The sequence below is a fragment of the Durio zibethinus genome, chromosome 19 (assembly GCF_047325235.1).
Source record: "Durio zibethinus cultivar Kanyao isolate XHJ-2024 chromosome 19, ASM4732523v1, whole genome shotgun sequence".
NCBI classification, from domain to species: domain Eukaryota; kingdom Viridiplantae; phylum Streptophyta; class Magnoliopsida; order Malvales; family Malvaceae; genus Durio; species Durio zibethinus.
Window position 1 is genome coordinate 24,525,577 of NC_143180.1, and position 22,546 is coordinate 24,548,122.

A 22,546-nucleotide genomic window follows, 5' to 3' on the forward strand; every position below is an offset into this window, starting at 1 on the left:
TTATTTATTTTTTTGTTTTGCTGATTCTCATCTGCTTGTGACTACAGCCTCTGTTTTCTTTCTTATCTTCCTCTTTAATAAATTAGAAAGGGAGAATAGGTGGTATAATAATAACATTGTTTCAATTCAGATGAATTTAATAACTTATATAATTAGCATACTGATTGACACCACTTTCTATTACTTATAGAATTTATATTTATGCATTTTAATAGTGATTTTATATATTAATATTGTATCAAATATATACTTTTATTTACAATATGAAGATTGACTCTAATTTAAGTTATCGGGAATCATGACTCAAAATTTATTTAGATTTTTCGAGATTGGCCGAATATTTTTTATGGATAAAAAAATTTGTAAAAAAAAAAATTTAAAATAAAAAAAATTTATAGGCAAGTTAATTTTATTATAAATAGTGAGAATCTCTGTAAAATTAAATATGAAAGAAATATGTAAGAAAATTATATAATTTTGTGAGATAGACATAGGCCGGGATGTATTTACCAAGTAATTAGTTAGTCAACAATTAGCTGCTGTTTCTGGGTTTATAAACATTGTAGCAGAATATATTCCTGCTTTCTTTGAATGCTAAAACAAAATTTCAATAATGATCCCAAAAAAATATAATTTCGCTTAATTTTCAGCTTGTCTTAAAAAACAAATTAAAAAAAATCAACAAATACCAATAATGTCTAACAAAACGACACTTGCTATACAGTGATGTTAACAGCCTCTTAAAATTCTAAAAGAGCACGATGAATTAATGGCCAAAATGTGCTCACACCTCTCTATCTCTCTATATATATGCCTCGGACCATCTTCGTTTCCTTCAAACATAACAGACCGAAGAATAGAAGACAATAACTTCTGTTCAATTGTAACCACATGGATAACTTCTCTACCTCGACCAATATTTCCTTTCCATTTCATCAGCTGCCTTATTGGAGCAGCTCACATGATTTTGCCATCTCTATATTACCTAGTTCATTTCATTCAGCACTTGTTCTAGTGCTTCTCTTTGCACCGCTTGTCTTTGCCAAATTGAAAGGGAGTACTAGAAATGATGAGGAGAGCAACCAAGCACCTCTCCCTCCAGGGCCAACTCCATGGCCAGTCATTGGAAACCTTCCAGAAATATGGAAAAACAAGCCAGTCTTCAGGTGGATTCATGGCCTCATGAAACAACTTGATACCGATATTGCTTGTATCCGCCTGGGAAACATTCATGTCATTCCAGTCACTTCACCTGAAATTGCTAGAGAATTCTTGAAGAAGCATGATTCAGTTTTCGCATCCAGGCCTATTACAATGGCAACTGAGTATGCTTCTCAAGGTTTCTTGTCAACTGCTTTGGTGCCATGGGGAGATCAATGGAAGAAAATGAGAAAAGTGCTTGCTTCGAACATAATTAGTCCAGCAAGACTTAGCTGGTTACTCCATAAGAGAACCCAAGAAGCTGATAATCTTGTCAGGTTCATTTACAACCAATGCATCAACAGTGAAAATGATAGTATTTCCAATGGCTCTGTTATAAACCTGAGACTTGCAGTCAGGCAATATACTGGAAATGTTATCAGGAGGATGATGTTCAACAAAAGATACTTTGGAAAAGGTAAAGAAGATGGAGGACCTGGACATGAAGAAGAAGAACACGTCGAGTCTCTCTTTACAGTTCTCAAGCACCTTTACTCTTTCATCCTATCAGATTATGTACCTTGGCTGAGACCATTAGATTTGGAGGGTCATGAAAAGATTGTAAGTGAGGCTATGAAAATTGTCAATGGCTACCATGATTCCATCATTGATGAGAGAGTACAACAATGGAGAGAAGGGAAGAAGAACGAGCCTGACGACCTGCTTGATGCCTTCATTTTAGCAAAGGATTCAAATGGGAAGCCAACACTTTCAGTTGAAGAGATCAAAGCCCAATGCACGGTGAGAATGTTATTTACACGACTGGTGGCACGTAGGTAAAACTAGGGTGTAATTATCAATTAATCAGATGGTCAACGAATTAATTTCGATCGCTTAATGAAAATAACTTTAAAAAAATTTTGATTTTTGGTTAATTCGATTCGAAAATCGAATTAATAAAATTAATCAAAATTTTAATCAAAATATAATAAAATCCAAATATAAAATGAAAAAATACATGAAATAGATCATTTAATTTTATAACTTGTTAGAGTTTTTGACATTATACTTTGATACTTTAATATTTTATTGGATAATTTTATTTAATTTGTATAAAATATGAGAAATTAAGAGTTTAAAATATATTTTAATTAAAATATATTTATTATTCGATTAATAAAAAAAATTAACAAAATCAATCGAATTAAATTCGGTTGATTAATTTTTAAAATTAAAAAATTTGATTCGATTAATGAAAATAAAATAATATAATTCAGTTTTGGATAATTCAATTCGAAATTAATCGAATTAACCAAATGAATATCTCTAAGTAAAACTTACATGGAGTTTCATAGGTAGAGTTTGTAAAATTCTTTATTATAAATAAGTAAATAAAAACTTTAATAAAAATTTAAACTGATAAATTAATAGAGTTTAATATAAAAATTAATAATATATAAAAATATTATTAAAAAAATTATTTATAATTCAAATATTATCGATACTTATCCAACGATAAAAATTTTATAAATATTTTTACTAAAAATATCTATTTAATAAATATATCTAAATTTATTAAATTTTTTTTAAAATTTTTTACGCTTAATTTATATAATGAAATCTTCCAATATATCAATTTTAATTTTTAATTTTAATTTTAATTTACGCATTTTTAATAAAAAATTTTACAAACTTCACTTATACAATTGCACGTAAGTCTTTCCCGCTGAGACACAATAGCGGACTTTTTTACGGTGCATTAATTGCTGGATTTTTTGCTTAACTAAGATCATTATTTTATATGCAGGAACTAATGCTTGCAACAATAGATAATCCCGCTAATGCAGCAGAATGGGCAATGGCAGAGATGCTGAACAAACCTGAAATTCTTCGAAAGGCCAGCGAGGAAATAGACAATGTTGTTGGAAAGGACAGATTGGTTCAAGAGGCTGACATTCCAAAACTCAACTACGTGAAGGCTTGTGCAAGGGAAGCTTTTCGGCTTCACCCCATTGCACCATTCAACATTCCCCATGTCTCAAACGCCGATGCCACTGTTGCCGGCTACTTCATCCCTAAAGGCAGTCATGTCCTGCTTAGCCGAACAGGCCTAGGCCGGAACCCGAAAATTTGGGATGAACCATTGGAGTTCAAACCTGAGCGGCATTTGAAGGATGGTTGTGGTAGTAAAGTTGATCTGACGGAGACAGAACTGAGGTTCATTTCGTTTAGTACTGGAAGGCGAGGGTGCATGGGAGTGGCTCTTGGGTCTGAAATGACAATAATGCTGTTTGCCAGGCTGATTCAAGGTTTCACATGGAACGTACCTCCTAATGAATCGAAAATTGACCTCTCTGAATCTGAAGATGATCTTTTCTTGGCGAAACCATTGCATGCACTTGCTAAACCTCGCTTGCCTGCTGCACTATATACTCAGCTTTAGAACCGATAAAAAGCTTTGTCAGTAGCCGTATGATCAGTACTGACCAGTTTGATTTTAGGGCAAAAATAAAATATCCAAATAGGTTAATTTTAAATATTTAATTCTCGCAGTTATTTGTAAGAAGTAATATCGAATAAATGTTGAGTTTAAATCTTAACTCCTACATCTCTTTCCTTTATTTTTTGATCAAATTCTTTTTTTATCAATAAATAAATAAATAAATCAATTATGACTAAGTTACTATTATAGCATTAAACAAATAAATTGGAAGTAAATATCCCCAAAAAAAAAAAAAAAAAACAACTGAACGGTCATCAAAGATTGAGTTTTGGCATAATAGATAATATAAAAATTAAAATTAAAATAATAAAAACTAAAATTTTGAAAATTAAAATAATATAAAAATCAAATTCGAACTTTGCTACAATTTTCTATAATTTCTACGTAAATATGATATGCATGAAATTGGTCCCATGTACATGCTTGGACCACTCCAATCTTTCGCTCCATAACCTTTAATTCCCATGTATAAAATAAAAAACAATAATCCAACATGCTTGCATCTTAAGTTGTCGACGACGCATATTGAATTTCACATCAATTATATAATTATAGTGAAATTTTAAAATATATCAGTGTCTTTTTCCTCTTCAACTCACGTGAAATCAAAAAGTCAAAAGCAAATAATATTTTATATGTTGGTAAAGACATTGACTTTTTATTTTTTATCATTTAAAAAGACAGAACCTTACCTTAAAAAAAAGAGAACAAAGTTGAGATTAATCTCAATTTTAATGTTTTTTTAAGATTATTTTAATCATTAAGTGAAGCAACTGAAGACAACACATGTTGCCTTAATTTTTAGATTTAGTTGATATTGAAACAGTATTTTAAACTCTATTTAAATAATACTTTTATTATTTATTTTTATTTCTTAAAAAAATAAAAATATAAAGTATACAACAAAAATTAAGAGAAGATTTGGATGTAAATAATACAAGTTTACCTTAAAAAAATAAATAATACAAGTTGCAATTAAAAAAAACTTTACTTTACCTTAAATTTTATTCATTAAAAAAATTAAAAATTTAATCTTTATTCTAATTCTATCTACTGATTACCCAAAAATTTGCACATAAAAATAGAGAATCTTGTTGGTTCATTCATGTGGTCCTAATAAATCCTAATTTTTTTTTTCTAAAATATTGGGTAAGTGTCAACGGACTATGAGGTCCCAACATTTGTAGAATTTGTCATAAGATAAAACACATGTCAATGAGGAAAACGAGCTTTAATCCATGTGAAAAATACTTGATTTGCAATTCAAATATTCTAAGGTTTTTATATGATAAATCTGAATCTTTTTAAAAAAAAATTATTTCAGTTGAAATTCTATGATTGTGTCATGAAAATTTTTCGTCAAATCAAAATTAAAAATTTTAAATGGCATAAAGCAAGTATGATCGTGCTTTGGAGTTGGTACATGAATTTTTTTTTTTTTAATTAAGTTGATGATATAAAATGACAAACAAATATTTATTTATTTATTTATTTTTGCTAGATGATAAATGATTTTATTTTTAGAAGAATGACAAATGAATATTTGGTTGAAGAAGAATATATTTATATATATATATATATATATATATATAGATATATAAGTGCAAACATATTTTAAGATTTAAATCTTTAATTGATTTATGAGAGAAATTTTTGACTAACCTGAATAAACTATAGGAGAGTTCCGGTTCACATTTGTTTTTGTAAATTTAACACGTGTGTTATTTCTAGTCAAAACTCTCTTTGTGATCAAAGACATATCTAACGTTTCTTTTTCACTTATAAAATGACTTGAATTGATTTTATGACTCTAATCACAAACCTTTTTTTTCAAAGTAAAAGATAAATTATTAATAAAAAAATTTAAAAATACCCAATCTGAAACAGCTCAATACAGTAGGGTAAGCATCACAAATGACAAAACCAGAAATTCTATTCGGATGAACGATAAAATTAACTTTGATAAATTGAAAACAGTGGTGATGATGAGATAAGTGCAATAAAACGGCAAAAAAAGTTCGAACAAATTTTCATTTTCGTTTCAGATTCAGCAAATGTGTATCAAAGAACCTTACAGTGCGAACAATTGCAATTCTAACATCAAATTCTGCCCCTATGCTGATAAAGGCTTACAAATGAAATTGAAAAAAAAAATATGGCCCTACTTCTAGTGTTAGAAATTCACAACCCAGCAAGGCCTTATCAGCTTAATAAACCTAATAACTAGTTTGCATAATGCACATTGATATTTCTAGGATAGCATTAATCAGATTAAGGAACAGGGTGCATTCTCCTTTGACAGCATGAAATTGCATGTCGAATAAATGGAAGCAGCAGCCGCCCTCACAGCCAATTCCCTATCAAAGCTATCCCCCATCCCCGACCTGCACGAGAACATGACTATCAACCAGACAACACAAGATGCAGGAACAAGAAGATGGATAAGGTTAGACGTTGGTATCAACTAAGTAACTGAGCTATATTAAGCTAGATAATAGCACATATATAAGGTCTTTCTGTGAGGGTTGCAATTAAAAGGATCCAAGTATCGGGTGGGGGATTTAATGCTGGATTGCAACTTCCCAACCATTAAGGTATGGATATGTGGCCACCAAGCCAAATGTCTATGGTCGTATGAATGAGATTTCATGCCTTCATCTTAAGTTGCATCATAAACAGCGTAGTAATGATATCTGAGGGCAATAGTGGACATCGGGAACAAAGAATGAAGGTACAAAACTGTTTTAAATCTTTTTTAGCACAAAAGCAAAATTTTACAGACTTGTGTGATGAATAAAGCAACAAAATACTTTTGGTCTTGGATGCCCAGTTTCAACATTTTTTGTTTTCATAAAGAAATTATCAGTTTTGAGAAGTTCCAATGGATATAAAAATCTAAGGCATATCTAATCATCATAATAACAAAATCAGAATAAAACTATAGTCAAACCTGATATTATTTTCTGCTGCTCCTAGTTGTGGTAAACCGTAAAGCACATTCCAATGCATATGTTGCAAGCCCTGATCACAATGCAGTTGCATCCCTTTTATTTGGTTCAACCAACTTTCCTGGAATATAATTATGAAAGTAAGAAAGATTGGAAACCCTTTAAATAACATTAAACATGACAAGTTCTCTGCAACTTACTAGCTGTTTCTCTTCCTCAGAAAGAGCTTTATCCATCTGATCAAACAATGCACTCCATCTCACTCTATGCATCTCAGCAGTAGCATCATGGGAAAATCCATCAGCAGAACTTCTTGTGATATTAGGATCACTCCCTTGGTTAGAGGAGAATTCTTTTGATATAAGAAAAGGTAGCTCTGTTGTAATTACGGCTCGCACTTTCTTCTTGCTTCGTCGCAATGCTACAAGGTTGAGCGCAATACAACAAAAAAAGTACGTAAATACACATCCCACTCTAAAGCCTAACCATCTAAAAACAATATGAGTGAAAGAAAAATACCTGAAAGACGTCCTTTAATATCTTGCTGAAGAAGTTCCAACCATTGAGATGCAACAGTGGCAGCTGAAAAACAATGTGTCATTTATATCAGTTTGGGCTTCTTTTCTTTGTTACAATCACCATAAAAACATGAATCATCTTTAGCAACTGAAAATAGTTGATTCCAGATAGTTTTATTGTACAGACAACAACAAACATCAGGCATCTAAATCTTGGTCAATTGCCATTTTTTTCATGAACAAAGATGCATATGTTAAGGAATAAGCTCTCTGGGCTATCACCTAACTACCACCTTTTCAACATCTACTCATTATTACCAATTATTCTCACTTTTTTCAAGGATGTTCTGATATAAAGAATTAGATAACAAATACAAATTCTGACCTTTTACAGAAAGAGAAGAGGCACTGGCAAAGTTTGTTGATTCCTCATTAAACAAAGAGCTAGCATTCTCAGATGCCTTAGTTGATGATGACAACTTCAACATTAGTGCATCATCCTCGCTGAGTGGGTCTACCATGCCTGAATCACCATCTCCACTTATTTCCTCTGAAATTGACGAAAATCCCTTATTCATTGGCACTAGATAACCTCCTGCTTTCTTGCTCATAGATGTAGCATTTGGAGGCCCATCTTCATGGTAACAACCGGATTGATGTAATGCAGAATCATCCATATTTCCGTTATCCTTCTTACCATCATCATCTTTAGTTCCACTTTTGACATGACTTGCCTGTTTACTTTCTGAATGCAAAATTTCAAGTTTTTCAGACTTCACTAAGGCCTCTATTATGGAATGGACCTGTTTTCTATTTCTAACATGATTTATAATCCCAGGGTTTAATCCATTGAGTAGTCCACTTGGAGCAGCAATTTTTGTGAACCTGTCAACCTGTTCTTTCTTTGCAAGCTCCATCTTCTTCTTGAACACATCAGTCTTACTTTTCCTCCCACGTTGCTTGGGAACTGGTATTCCACCATGAGTAGATGACAGTAAACCATTTTGCATAGCTATACCTCCATGATAAGGTGAGAGTAAACCATTTTGCATAGATATACCTCCATGAGAAGATGAAAGAAAACCATTTTGCTTCATCTCCTTCCAAATTCTCAATGAGTCTTTCTCCTTCACTGGGCCAATATAACTTCCGCACTCTGAAACATCCTTTGACTTCAAATTGTTGACATGTTTGTGATGAACTGATTCATGGTTTAACGAGCTAGAAACATCTTCCGCATTCAGATCCAAGCCAATGCCTTTCGAGGTTACACAATTACTCTCCTGTGAACAAACTTTGTCAAACTTTTCTTCATATTTCAGATTGTTATCAGATGATTCATTGATAGGACTGCAAATTTCAGTGTTAAGGTCAAGAGGGTGAGAGATAGGATGGACCACCGCCAATAACTTTTCCCCTTTAGTTGTTTCAACTTGAGAAATGGTTACTGGTACCTCAGTAACTTGAGATACCCCTTCTCCACTAAACTGCAATTGCTGACTACATTCTTTCCCTTTCAAAGATTTGGAATTGTGGGCATTGATTTCTGTTGCATAAATGAAAGAAAAAAAAAAAGAAAATCTTTTCAAAAATGTAAGTTACATAGTAATATCATTACAAAATTTGATTCTTTTTACAAATTCAAGCAGAAAGGTTATAAAATAAGGCTACCAAAACAATAATCAGTTCAAATGTTTTAAGAAGATTAATTTACCAATAATTCAAATGAACAACAACCCCTCCCTCACTCCAAAAAAAAGCATAAAAATTTACCCTCAGAGCGGATGACAGAACCAAGATCTCTCATTTTGACTCGCTTAGGTGAAACATCATGTCTTTGTTCCAAATCATTATTGCTCCTCTTCACTCCCACTAACTAAAAAACAATCCAAAACCAAGATAATGAACAACAAATTTCGAACCCAAAAAAAAAAATTAGAAGAAAAAAAATATAAAGAGCCAACCTTGGAATCAGATCCAGGCATCAATTCCAAAACTTTAGAAACCATGGCAGAATCAGCTTGATCTTCCATTTCTTAGAAAACCCAAATTTCAAATTTCAAAACTTTGCAAGAACCAAGTTCATTGGGGGTTTTGAGAAAAGAATGAAGAAAATCTCCAAACTTTGGAAGAAATAGAGGTTTTGCTGAAAAGGGTATTTGAGAATCCGTGAAAATGAATGGAAAGTTAAGGGTGAAGAGAGATTGATGGCTTTAGTTAGGGTAGATCTGTTGGGTTTTTGGGCGTTGCCTTTTTTTTTATTTTGAATGTTCAGTTCAAAGGCGGATTTGGTGGTTGTGTTGTGGGATTTGAATTTGCTGAAGCAAGAGAGGGACAGCGCGCTTTTTAAGATTAAGAATGGTTTTTGTGTGAGGTTTTTTTTTGGAGTTTCATTTTGAGTTAGTATTTAAGCAAAGAAAAAACAAATAAAATGGTAAAGTATAAATAATACATCATTGTTCACAAATTAACCGAATTTAATTTATATAAAATTTAAATTTAAATTAATTATTATCAAATTAATCTTAAATAATTTAATTTATTAAATAAATCAAATTTAAATATTTTAATATTCGATTCAAATAATTTTTGAACATAACTGAATTTTTACATTTTAATTAAAAAATTATTATTTTATTAATATATATAAATTTAAATTCAAATATAAATAATTAAATTTAAAATTAAATATAAAAATCAATTTTTTTATTAAATAAATGAATATAATTAAACAATTCAATAATTTAATTTTTATTTAGAGTTAAATTTAAATTTAAAATTTAATTAAATTTAAATTAAATTTTAAATCAAACTCAAAATTTTTATTATACCAATTTAATATGACTTAATTACACCTTTTACACATTGATACGGGATTGCGATTTTGAGAGAAACCTTTTTTATGTTTCATTGTTTTTTCAAATTCAAATACGAGGCTCGATGCAGCGACTTTTACCGTATTTGCCACGGCCTAGACTTTACTCCTCACCCTGCGTTTCTACGTCAATCTCATTTAGAAGGGTAAACAAATCGAGTAAAAAATTTAAATTTAAACTTGATTTTTAATTTGAAGTTTGATATTCAATTCGAATTCGATTGAATTTTATTTTTTTAATTTGAGTTCGATTCATGATTAAAATCAAATTATTTGAATTTGTTCGATTAATATATTAAAATAAACTTAATTTTTATATTCGATAAAAGTTCGATTATTTATGTTAGAGTTCGAACTTGAATTCGAGATATTTTATTAATTAAAATAATAAAAAAATTAAATATAAAAGTTCGATTAAGTTCGTGAATTATTCGAATCGGGTATAAGAATACTAAAATTCAGTTAGATCGATAAGTCGAGTTACTCGAACTTGAACTCGACTCGATAATAATCAAACCGAATTCAAATTTTATTCTAATCGAACTCAAGCAACTTGTAAGTACTAATGTATCATTTACACTCCTAATCTCACTTTTTTGGGTTTTATTTGCCTGCTTCTTGACAATTTTTTATGTATATAATTTTGAATTATAATAAAAATAATATTTTATATAAGATTTGAATTTGAGATTTAAAAAAAAAATTAAACATTTTAAATATAGAATTAAAAATTACTGTTAAAATTTTAATTTCGAGACTTCTAAATTAAAATAAAAAAATTTTAAAATTTGAGATATTTATTTGAGAGTAATTAATTTTGATATTTCAGATACGTAAATTATATACTAATATTGATATATTCGTTGCATTCTTCTTTGTTCAATAATAAAGTTTAATATATGACGACTTATAAAAATATATAGCTTAAGGTAAGGTAGGTTTGAAGACTTATAAAAACTTGTATTACATATTATTTTAGTTATATATGATTCAATGGAAACTAAAATTATAAGTGATACGTTACAAATTGTAAGTTATTCAAATTCGATTCAAATAAAATTAAAATTTTACTCAATTATTTTAAGTTAAGCTCAAATTTAAATAATTCAACTTATCAAACGAATCGAGTTTGAGTGTTTTTATATCAAATTCAAATAATTCGTAAATCTAATCGAATTTTTATATTTTAATATATTTTAATTAATAAAATATTTAAAATTCACGTTTGAGCTTGAAAATAAATAATCGAATTTTTATCAAATATAAAAATCATACTTATTTTTATATATTGATCAAATATAATTAAATAAATTCGAGTAATTTAATTTTTATCTTATATTAAATTCGATTTAAAAAAATAAAATTCGATTCAATTCAAATCAACTTTTGAATCAAAATTAAACTTGAATATAATATTATATTAACTTGAATTTGATCGATTACACTGAGTCAATCTTTAGTTATGAAATTGAAAAAGTTGCCCTCAGCCTCGGGATAAATAGATATTGCAACCAGCAATCCAGCGATTGAGGTGATCATATTTGCTGCCTTTTTCTGTTACTTTTTCTCTTTGCATAAGCATTTCATTGTTCTCAATTGTAAAAATAGTTAAAACCTTGTTTAATTTGGTGGCATTCAATCTTTTTGGAAATTCAATTTAATCATTCTGTTTCCTTGCTCTCTTTGATATGTTGTGCTGGACCCGACTACTCACAATGTTAGGACTTGAGAATATGCTTGGCTTTGGGTTTTTTAGAGGAGCACATCTGGGAAGGAATCGTTCAGAGTTATTCAAGCACAAGTATTAGGTTCTGCTAAAGACTATACATATTTGGCAAATTGTCATTCAGAATTCAGTAAATTTCAAGTACCCAAAAGCATTTGGAACCAGGAATTTCAGCATTTTCGAAATTCCTGAGGAAAGAGAATCATGGACAATGCTACAGAATAACGATGAAAATTGTCATTTATATCATATCATAAAGCTTGTAATCTTCATATTTCGGCATATGGAAGTGCAAAATGGAGCCTTATACCTTATATGCAGATCATTCAAACAGATCAAGTTAAGCCATGGATTTAGAAGTTGGTTGTTTGCACAGATTTCTCCAATTGAAGTACCAGACAGCAGAAATGTAAAATATGGATTTTACATCTTTGAATATTTGAAGCTAATTTTGCAGTTAAATTGGTTGTTTGCATAGATTTCTCCAAAAGGCCTATGTTTTGAGTAAATTATCATCCAGTAGTCATTGAGGCAAATGTTTGAGTGCGCCAATTTACAGTTCTAGACACATGTCACAGGTAAAATTTAACTCTCGCAACATATATATCCAAGCAGAATTAATGAAGCAACAGTGATGCACCAACCAATCCTGGATTCTTTTAGTCGCATGCCCTAGCTCTGTTTCACATATCTCTATTCCATTTACAAAAGTTGCAAACAGAAACTGATGTTGAAATCATTCGAACTCTTAATTCCTGTAATAATTTTGTACATCAATTTTCCAGTTTGACTTTGATCAAGAGGACCCCCAGCCTACAAATTCAAAGGCATTGCTCAAGTCTTATTAACAATAAAAATATTAAAAAAAAAAAAAAAGAATCAACCTTTTGTTTTTGTTCAATTCCCCTGCAACAGCCAACAATTCTTGAGCTGTGAGAAAGCAGTTTCCCTGAAACTCTTAACCTTCACCAAACAAAAATGGGTGCACCTTAACCCAAACCCTGAACCCACTTTACTAGTCTTCAACAAATAACAAGCTTGAGGTGATCCACTCCCTTCTTCACCTTTGCCCTGAACCACAATCCCCCATGCCCTAGAAACCTCCTCATTTTTCTCTTTTTCATCACCCTTTTTGCCTTCTTCTTCTTCTTGTATTTGTTCAACAAAAATCACCCCATCAGGCATTGGAGTCTCACCTGTTTCCCACTTTTTTTTCACCAAAACCCATTTGTCTTCCTCCGCTTTTTCCGTCCTTGTCTTCGTCGTGTTGTCATTGGAGTACACCTGGACCAAAAGCGGCGATTCTGGCAACCTCTTGACGATTTCAACCACTGAATCTCTCATCCACTCGTCTATTTTCTCGTACGATAATTCGTTCCGTTTCTTCTCTTCTTGTTTCAGCAATGGTTGAAGACTTACCTTAGACGACGACAACGACGAGAATGAAGCCAAGATCTTGGACGACATCCTTGGTTTCAACGAATGTGGATTTGAAAACATGAAAGAACATGGACGTGCATTTGGGTTATGCAAGCTGAAAAGATTGGAACATTCATGGCGTTGAAGACAAACGTTTCCACCACAACCAACACTACCCACCACCGCCATTGTTGTTTTTCTTGTTCCCCTGGGAAATGGAATTTCGTTACCCAAGGAAAAAAAATACAAAAATGGGTTTTAAGGGGAAGAAGAATTGGATTGGTAAATGCTTGAAAGGGTGAAGATTGGATGATCAGATATTGATTGATTTATATATATAAGGGCCTGGTTCGTTGACAGCGTTAGCTTTTCCCAGTCTTGCTTGGATTTGGAAAACCAAAATTGGGGTGACGGGCGAAGTTTGTTTCTTCAAGGCATTTTGGCATCTAACAATTAACAAATCGCTTCCACGAAATTCCAATCCAAGTTTTTATTCTCTACCCCAAACCTTACGGGAAGTTCGTGCAACCTATTAATTTGGGATAAGATTAAAAAGATAAGAAAGAGAAACGAATCAGCTTGGATTAGAACAATATTATATTTATAGATATAAATTAGAGGCGCAAGCAAATTAAATTAAATCGATACAAATAAAAATTTAAATTTAAATTTGATTTGAAATTTATTATTTAAAATTTAATTTGAGTTTAATTGTGTTTTAATTTTTAAACTTAAATTTAATTTAAAATAAAATTTTAATTATTCAAACTTAATTAGTTAGATTTGCTTAATAAAAATGAGTTTAATTCTTATATTTGATATTAAATTATTTATATATATATATTTAAATTTAAATTTGAATTGATATATAAAAATAAAATAATAATTTTTTAATTAAAATAATAAAATATATTAAGATTTAAAATTTTAATTAAACTTATGAAATGTTCAAATTGAATTTTAAAATATTCAAACTCATTCATTGGTAAATTAAATTATTAAAATTCGAACTTAATTTACTATTAATCAAATTGAATTTAAATTTTATTAAAATTAAATTCTAATAGCTTACTAATATTGATATATCGCTTACATGAATTATAAAAATAAATAAATAGATAATTATATTCTCCAGCTTGATTTCTATTGGTTGATTGTAGGAGAGTACAATTAGTTGAAATGTAGAGGATAAGTACCTGAAGTGGCATGGATTAGTGGAGTTGCACGAGAAGCATGTCTTTTGTGAGATTGAAACGTGCTCGACGAGAACTGGTCACATATGGCTGTCGGAAAATCAGGGCCGTTGAGGTTTGATCTGGTGGTGGAAAATTGATAATAGGACAGTTCGTGATGACCGGGAAAAGGCACGTGGTCACACGCCTACATTGCATGTATAGTGTACGCGGGCACACGCTCTTCCCACTCACCAATTGGTTTCTTAAATGTTGGCCACGTGACTTCCATGTCAGAAAAAAAACAGCACCTGATTTAAAATGTACAAAACAATAAGGGATTAAAGTTAATTTTTTAATGTATTATATAAATATTTAATTTTATTATTACAATTAAATTTTATTAAATTTGGTTATTTATTAATTTTTGAATATAAGTATAATATTGATAGAAATTTACCGTTTACATTTACAATGAATCGTTCTGTAATCAATGAAGTGCCAGTGGTAATTTCTCTTTTCATTAATTATAGAATGGCAAAAATAGAAATAGAAAAAAAAAAAAGGAAAATTGAATGCATTCTGTTTTGCCCTTTCGGCTGATCATCTCAATGGGCTGGGCTATCAGCTAAGCTTGACATTTGGCAAAGCAATGATGCATCATGACTGGGTTGACCTTTTAATAGCTTTAACATGGAGGTTAACCCAAAATAGTCTCAAAATGTAATGATAACTGATGGAATTAGGATTCGCAATCCGAATCTATCAAATTCAATATGATTTTATAAGATTTTTTTTTTTTAAATTAGGTTTCAAATTGAATCAGATTATTATTTTTTTTAAGAACGTTAAAGTCAAGTTTTAAACAAACACAACTTAATATATGTATAAAATTTTTTTTATTATTTATTTAATTATATATATTTTATATATATTTAATTATTTATTTATATTAAAAATAATATTTTATTAATTTCTGGTTAAATCAAATCAATTATGATTTTAAGCATATGCAGATTGGGTAAGTATAAAAAATAATATTTTAATATCAATTTGATTAAGATATTTATTATATAAAATTGAGTTGGGTTAAAGATGAAAAAAATTCATCCTAACTCAATCTGTTGCCATCTCTAATCCATCATTTAGCTCATTATTTTGTATGATAATCCCTAAAACTTATATTCAATAAGTATGAGATTGAAAATTTATCATTTACAATATTTTATTTTATTATCATATTGTGATTTTTTTTTTTTGTAAAAAATAGTGTCACATAAAATAAACATAGTAGTTTTGAAATTTAAGTTTCCACATTTAATTTTTTTAGTTAAAGCTTCACAAATCCCATTTCAGGAAGGATATAAATTAGTATTTCTTTCCAACCATAACTTGTTGCAAGACAATGGATTATGATAAGAAATACTTCAACTTTATTAGAACTCAAATCTTGGTGGTTAGAACTACTCGAGATTTTCAATGTGTTGATGTCCATGTGAGTGTCTAAAGCCACCCAATACATTTATACAAAAATTGTCCGTTAGCCACCGAAGTGTAATTCATTTTGGTAGATGATGAATTAAAAATTCAAGCCACCCATGTGCAATTCATTTTGGTCAGGTAGCCACCAATGTGTAATTCATTGAAAATAGTGTTGAAATGTCGTCTTTCCATGCTTATTGGACTTGTTCAACTCCTAACATCTTCCTCACTGATGTATGCAGATTGCAGCATGAAGTGGTTAAGTTAGTACCGGGAAAAAGAGTGTTAGGATCAAAAGATTTTATCCAGTTCATTCTAAAAATCCCAGGCCCCATTTAAATTTATAAAATTTGGCTTTCTACATATCAATTTTTTGGATAAAGCTTGACAGGAAGTCCCATGGCAGGGTATGTATGGCATTGGTTCACGGGTGACAGGCTCATTAGGAATCATTTCTGTCCAATCATACTTTGTTACAAGATGATGGATTATCAGCAATGCTTCAACTCTAGCAAATTCTGCTCCAGCACAAATTCGAGGCCCGCTCCGAATGGTACATAAGTATATGGAGGGAATGCTTTTGATAAGTTTTCGAATCTTGATGGGTCAAACTTCTCAGGATCTTCAAATATGTTGCTGTCCATGTGAGTGCCTGGAGCCACCCAAAATATCTATACAAAATACAAATTATAAGTTAGGACTTTGTGTACAATATTTGCAGCCAATGAAAATACTTTTCTTTGTTTCCAAGTTTATAGGATTATATTGAATCCATGTGACTATACCTGCCATCCTTTGGGGATGTCATAGCCATCAAAGGTAATATCTTTGGTTACTAGCCGGAAACTGCCAATCATTGGGGGATTGACCCTCATGAGCTCTTGAGCTGCTCTCCATGTATATCTCATCATCTGTATTTCACTCCAGGTGAGCTTTCCATCATTTCTTTTAATGGCCTTAACAACTTCATTTTGTTCTACGATAAAATGACAAGTTCAGGACAATGTAAAATTACTCCTGACAGGCAAATTATACATATATCAGAAGATCCTAATTCAAAAAATTAATGGGCAATTTGTGTATACCTTCAAGCACCTTGCTTGATACTTCTGCATCCCTTGAAAGGTGTCTTATGAAGAGGGTTAGGAGAATTGCAGTTGTGTCATGGCTAGCCATTATCAAGGAAAGGAAAATATCAAGAATTTCTTCTTCAAGTAAAGAATGTCCATTTTCATCTCTCAGGACAAGGAGGCTAGATATAATGTTTTCATCAGTAGGATCCACGGTTCCTTCCTCTTCTTGTTTTTTCCTGTTTCTTATCAGATTTGAAAGCAGTTTACAGACCCTTTGCCGTGCCTGCATTGCTCTATGAAAGACAGTCCCTGGAAAATCCAATGGAATTGCCCATACTCCTTTGACAGTGAGTGAAAAGTCTTTCAATAGTTCATCTTTCTCCTTACCGTCAGGAAATCCAAAAAAATACTGCATGTTACATTAAATGTTATCTTCTTCATTAGAGGCACAATTTTTATTGAATCCTTGCCATGAAGTTCCTGTTTATCAGCAAGATGAATCAAAACAGAAAGTTTTAATATAGGCTACTTGAACTTAGTTCAATCAATTAGTAGAAATAAACAATAAACAGTTGAATTCCAATCCTACCTTGAATAACTGTTGCTGAACCAGTGAATCCATTTTGGCAACAAACCGTTGGATGCTTTCTGGTTTTAGAAAGTTGGCTATTGCACCCCTAATAAGCTTGTGGCGGGACCCTGACATCTCGAAAAGGCTGTACCTCCCAAGCACTCTGACCACCGAAGTTGGTTGATTGTATGAAATACCATTGTCACCGCCACTGAATACAAAACGATTTCCTGCTTGGCCAGTTAGAACCACCATCTTTGAACCTAAGATTGAGGTCTTGAATACCGGTCCATTCTTCTTGATCCGGCTCAGAAACCATTCAGGAGTCCTGTTTTGTTTTTGTGCCCTTACAAAGCTGATAGACTCTCCAATAAGTGGAAATCCCAATGAACCTGGTGGAAGTTTCTTGCTTAGAAGTGGTGAGACTATAAATTTGAAGCAGACAGGAACAGCAACTAGAGTTGCCAAAATTAAGGAAATGAATTGTATTTTTAAGTCAGAACATGGCTCTGAAAGGCAAATCAGGATATCCGTTCTTGCCGGAGTAGGATGTAATTAAAGACCAACCATAACAATTTATAGAAACAAAACTCACCCTTCAACTTGGCTTGGACAATAGTTCTATAAAAATGTCTTCATCAAAGGAAAATAAATATCTTATAACATCGTGAAGAATAATATAATAACATGAAAAATATCATATATAGAAAATGATGTGGAAGACTTACTTGAATTACGAAAGATTACGAAAGCATAGCAGAAATGTTTTTATGAAAAACTTATGGAAGTGATGCTAACTTAATTCATTAATTAAGAATAAAATCATGCATTTAAAAATTATTCATTATTCACAACGTAAATTTTCAAATATTGAAACATAACATTCTTTGAAAAATTTTTTTTCTTTGTGCCGATCTCTCTATTTTTCTCCCTTGTTCTCTATTTGACTCATGGTATAGTCCTAACTTATCAAATATTCTTGATTTAGATGAATATATTCATCCTTTTTGTTTCTTATCATGACCAAATATCATATCTCATTAAAAGAAAAAAAAAACACGATATATTCATGTCTCACAAACAATTTTTTCATATTTTTCTGGTATGGTAGGCTGTCATTTTTTATGAAGCAGAGAAGGGTTTTGAGGTTTTTGTCCATTTTAATTCAAAGACAAAAAACCATTAAAAATAATTATTTTGTTTTAAATCAAAAACCTCTCCTAATTACCCTTTAATAGTTGTTTATCATATAAGATCTTACTCACCCATTATGGGCGACAATTTCCCACACATCAGTTATCGAACCACGTTTTAGATCGAAAATATTATCCATAAGTGAAGTCAAGTCATTGGAATAATTGTTTTTAATTAGTTTTAAATTTTTTTTCCCTGGAAAAGTAAGCTACCAGTCATCTGGTCAGGTTTACTTGACTGTTTCAAAGCACCAAGCTTTCAGTCAATGTTCTAAAATTTATGTGATTTTGTCCGTTGTGTTGGACGGCATTGACAATGGAAGGAATTAGCTGTCATTGCTAACTAACTGGAAAAAAGACAAGTAATTAATTTACAAGAAACGATGCTTGGAAACAATGCTTTTAACATTGAATTCATCATCCTTAAACAGGACTCCCGAGGGAATTTATTTGGCATCAATATGGTCCCTGCTTGAAGTAATCTGGTTAAAAGAACATTAATTACTCGATGGAAAAGATGCCTCCGACGTCGCTTGACAAATTAATTTTCCAACGTGAAGTGTTCATAGCTTCCTTAAGTAATTAGAATATAGGCCACAAAAAGCAGCAGATTGCATGAAGTAATTGAATAATTATGTATAGTTTAAAATGTGGTGCATTTTATATTGAATATAAAAAAATTTAATTATTGATAAATAAAATTAATTTTTGTATTAATTTTATTTATATTTTAAATAATTATGTTTAGATAAAAATAATTATTATATAGCAAATGGTTATAATTATTCGAATATAAATAAATTATTATTCATAAAAATTATGATTATATAAAAGGTCAAACTATTTGAATAAAAATTTATGTCTATTCATTTATTGTAAATAGATATTTTAATATAACTATTTTCATTACTTTTGCTTAAAGAGTTTTAAGGTTTTGTTGTATTCTAAAGGCATAATTATCTTTAAGAAAATATTTTTATGCCTCAAAGTTAAAATTATTTTTTATTATTTTTTCTCTTATTTATTTTTTTAACAATTTAAAGACAATTATAAAAAAAATTTTATATTTCGTATTTATGGAAATGTAAGAGAAAGAAATTTAGAAAATGTATTGGTAAAATCTGAATTTTTAAAACAATTATAAACAAAGAAAAATAATTCTCTGTCACAATGTCAGATAAGTTTTTCTTTAATTTTTATTCAAAATTAGTATGTAATTTATTTTATGTGTAATTCTGGTAAGGATATGATTGACTCAACTTGATAAACATTTTTATCAAAGTGTATGTGTCACGTGTCGAGACTTAAGCTCCGACCCGTGCGGCTCCAAGACTCGGGCATTCACTCATTCGGCATCTCAGATTAGCCTAACTGTCACGGTTCACACCCTTGTGAGGTATTATCCACTCTGACCCCTTGGTCACACGGTTTTGTCTTACAAAAAGGACCTCACAAGGAACAGGTGGTTTGAACCATTTTACACTCCAGTGACCCTCCTATTATGTTTGATGTGAGATTCAGAACTCTTCCTTAGGTCCGTGACATTCTCCCCCACCCAACCTCGTGACGCCCTCGTCACGGAGGCTGGCCACCCTACATACCTCCCTTGAGGCGCTTGACGTGGATCGAACGGTTTAGGGCTGGCTCTAATACCACTTACCACGTGTCGAGACTTAAGCTCTGATCCATGCGGCTCCAGGACCCAGGCATTCACTCATCCAACGTCCCAGATCAGCCTAACTGCCACAGTTCACACCATTGTGAGGTATTGTTCGCTCTGGTCCCCTGGCTTTATGATTTTATCTTATAAAAGGTGCCTCATAAAGAAAAGGTGGTGTGAACCTTTTTATACTCTAACGACCCTTTTATTATGTTCGATATGGGATTCAAAATTTTTTTTTAGATTCGTGACATATGCACATTAATTACAATATCTATTTAAGATTAGTTTATTTGTTTTTTAATTTAATCAATTTCTGCGTATTCAATGAAATTGGCCTAAAATTGGGTTAATTAAATTTTTATTATGCTTTAATAGAATGATGTTGTCTTTAGAATGCATCCCACACTTTGTTGTGGGATATTTTTTATTTTAATATATATAAAGTAAATTGTCAAAATATATAAATAATGATATTTGTAATAATTTATTAGATATTAATTTTATTTTATTTCTTAAAATATTTTTTATTCATTTTATGATTACAACTAAATATTTCACAGTTACAAACTTAATTTATCATATCATTTTGTTTTTTTTTTTATAAAAATTAAAATATGTATACATTGGAATATTTACAATGTTGTATTGATCAATTGACTCATAAAAAATTTAAAGAAAAAAAAAGGAAAAGTTATAAATATTGCAACATTTGATATTTATATTAAGTATATATTAGGTATATAGATAATAAGATTTGTCAATACTCTTATGACACTGTGTATTCAAATATTTTTATATATTTACTTAATTTTCATATATATTAAGAAATTTTTTGACTCTTTGACTTTGAACACTTTTATGGATCTAATGTCTTCATCTTGAGAATTTATTTAAAAAATTATTATTTTTAGTTTTATCTTTGAATTTTTAAATAATTAATTTATTATATATTTTAACCTATTTTTGTCAAAAAAATTATATAATAAATTATCAATCCATGTCTCTCATTGGACTGAGCCCTTTTTCTTATCACATCAATTTTCTTTTTTCATTTTAATTTCCCTTCCCCTCACTACTCCTTAAAAAAAAGAAAGGAAAAAAAAATAAATATGGAAAATCTGATTTGATAAAGTTTGTCTGCAAGTTCATAAAGTTTCATAAGTTTTTCTAAAGTGGACCAAATAAAATTTCAATTCATTTACCTCTTTTCAAACTTAACAAAAATAATACAATCCATCATTGGCCTATTCCATAAATAATCCAACAAAAATAATACAATCAATTATTAATCTCACCTATAAAACTGGACATGTATCAATCATTAATACTTAATAGGATACTTTTAATATATAAAATATAAATATATATAGAGTTATGATTGACTAAGAGTTGAAATGGTCTTTTTTATATAAAAGGATAAGTGTTTATTGGAGAATCCTTAGAGATTCTTTTAATTGTATATTATAGATAATAGTAATCATTTTGTTTATTCACAATATGATTAATCATTTGGTGATTATGGATTATTATTGAAAATTAAGCGATTAGAGAGAATTCCACAAGAGCTTGTTCTTAAATGAATGAAAAATTAAGGAAGAAAGTCCTTTAGTAAATATATCAGTTAGTTATGATTGAGAATGAATAAAAAGGATTTGAAAAAAATGCTTGCAAATAAGGTCTCGAACAAAGTGATAAAAGGTCTCTATATGTTTTGTGCGAGGATGAAAGATTAGAGTGGCAGCAAGTTGAGTGGGACCTATATTGTCAAAATACACAAAATAAGGTAGTGCAAAAGGAAATCCTGCCTCTTTCAATATATAAGAAATTCAAAGTATATCTCGAGAAGCTATAGAAAGAGCCATATACTCTTCTTTAGTACTAGATTAAGCAATAGAAACTTGCTTTTTAGTACACCAAGAAACAAGATTAGAACCTAAGTAAACATAGTGACCAATTGTAGAATGTCTAGTGTCTGGACAACCAGCCCAACAGCATCAACATAGTATACCAGATTCAGTGTAGTATAAGGAAGTAATCGAATACCATAATTGATAATTCTTTTAAGATATCTCAAGATTCATTTCACAACCTGAAAATGAATATCACGAGGTGCATACATAAATTGACAGACTTGTTGCATAGCATAGGTAATGTTAGGTCTAGTAAAGGTAAGATACTGCAAAGCTCCAACAATGGTGCAATATTATGATGAGTTTGAAAGTAAAGTTTCATCATATAGAGAAAGCTTTTTACCAGCAATTAC

At 30.5% G+C, this 22,546-nt stretch overlaps 3 protein-coding genes and 1 pseudogene across 4 annotated transcripts; 1 reads left to right on the plus strand and 3 right to left on the minus strand.

The window, feature by feature from the left end:
- Positions 1-833: 833 nt before the first annotated feature.
- On the plus strand, positions 834-3,740 carry LOC111309679 (phenylalanine N-monooxygenase-like). Its single transcript, XM_022908680.2, has 2 exons — positions 834-1,941; positions 2,948-3,740. Exons 1-2 carry the CDS (start codon positions 892-894, stop codon positions 3,581-3,583), a joined length of 1,686 nt encoding a protein of 561 aa, XP_022764415.2. The 5' UTR covers positions 834-891; the 3' UTR covers positions 3,584-3,740.
- Positions 3,741-5,660: 1,920 nt separating this feature from the next.
- On the minus strand, positions 5,661-9,480 carry LOC111309680 (uncharacterized). The gene is made up of 7 exons (XM_022908681.2): positions 9,074-9,480; positions 8,883-8,985; positions 7,495-8,655; positions 7,111-7,173; positions 6,792-7,012; positions 6,594-6,712; positions 5,661-6,027 (listed from the first exon to the last, which is right to left on the minus strand). Exons 1-7 carry the CDS (start codon positions 9,140-9,142, stop codon positions 5,910-5,912), a joined length of 1,854 nt encoding a protein of 617 aa, XP_022764416.2. The 5' UTR covers positions 9,143-9,480; the 3' UTR covers positions 5,661-5,909.
- A 2,809-nt stretch (positions 9,481-12,289) lies between these two features.
- On the minus strand, positions 12,290-13,509 carry LOC111310031 (uncharacterized). The gene is made up of 2 exons (XM_089748936.1): positions 12,595-13,509; positions 12,290-12,523 (listed from the first exon to the last, which is right to left on the minus strand). The coding sequence occupies exon 1, from the start codon at positions 13,316-13,318 to the stop codon at positions 12,608-12,610; it is 711 nt and encodes a 236-aa protein (XP_089605062.1). The 5' UTR covers positions 13,319-13,509; the 3' UTR covers positions 12,290-12,523; positions 12,595-12,607.
- A 2,583-nt stretch (positions 13,510-16,092) lies between these two features.
- LOC111309447 (taxane 1-beta-hydroxylase-like) lies at positions 16,093-18,760 on the minus strand (annotated as a pseudogene). Its single transcript, XR_016330443.1, has 5 exons — positions 18,693-18,760; positions 17,446-17,980; positions 16,869-17,336; positions 16,569-16,759; positions 16,093-16,454 (listed from the first exon to the last, which is right to left on the minus strand). The product of XR_016330443.1 is annotated as a taxane 1-beta-hydroxylase-like (transcript).
- Between the last annotated feature and the right edge of the window lie 3,786 nt (positions 18,761-22,546).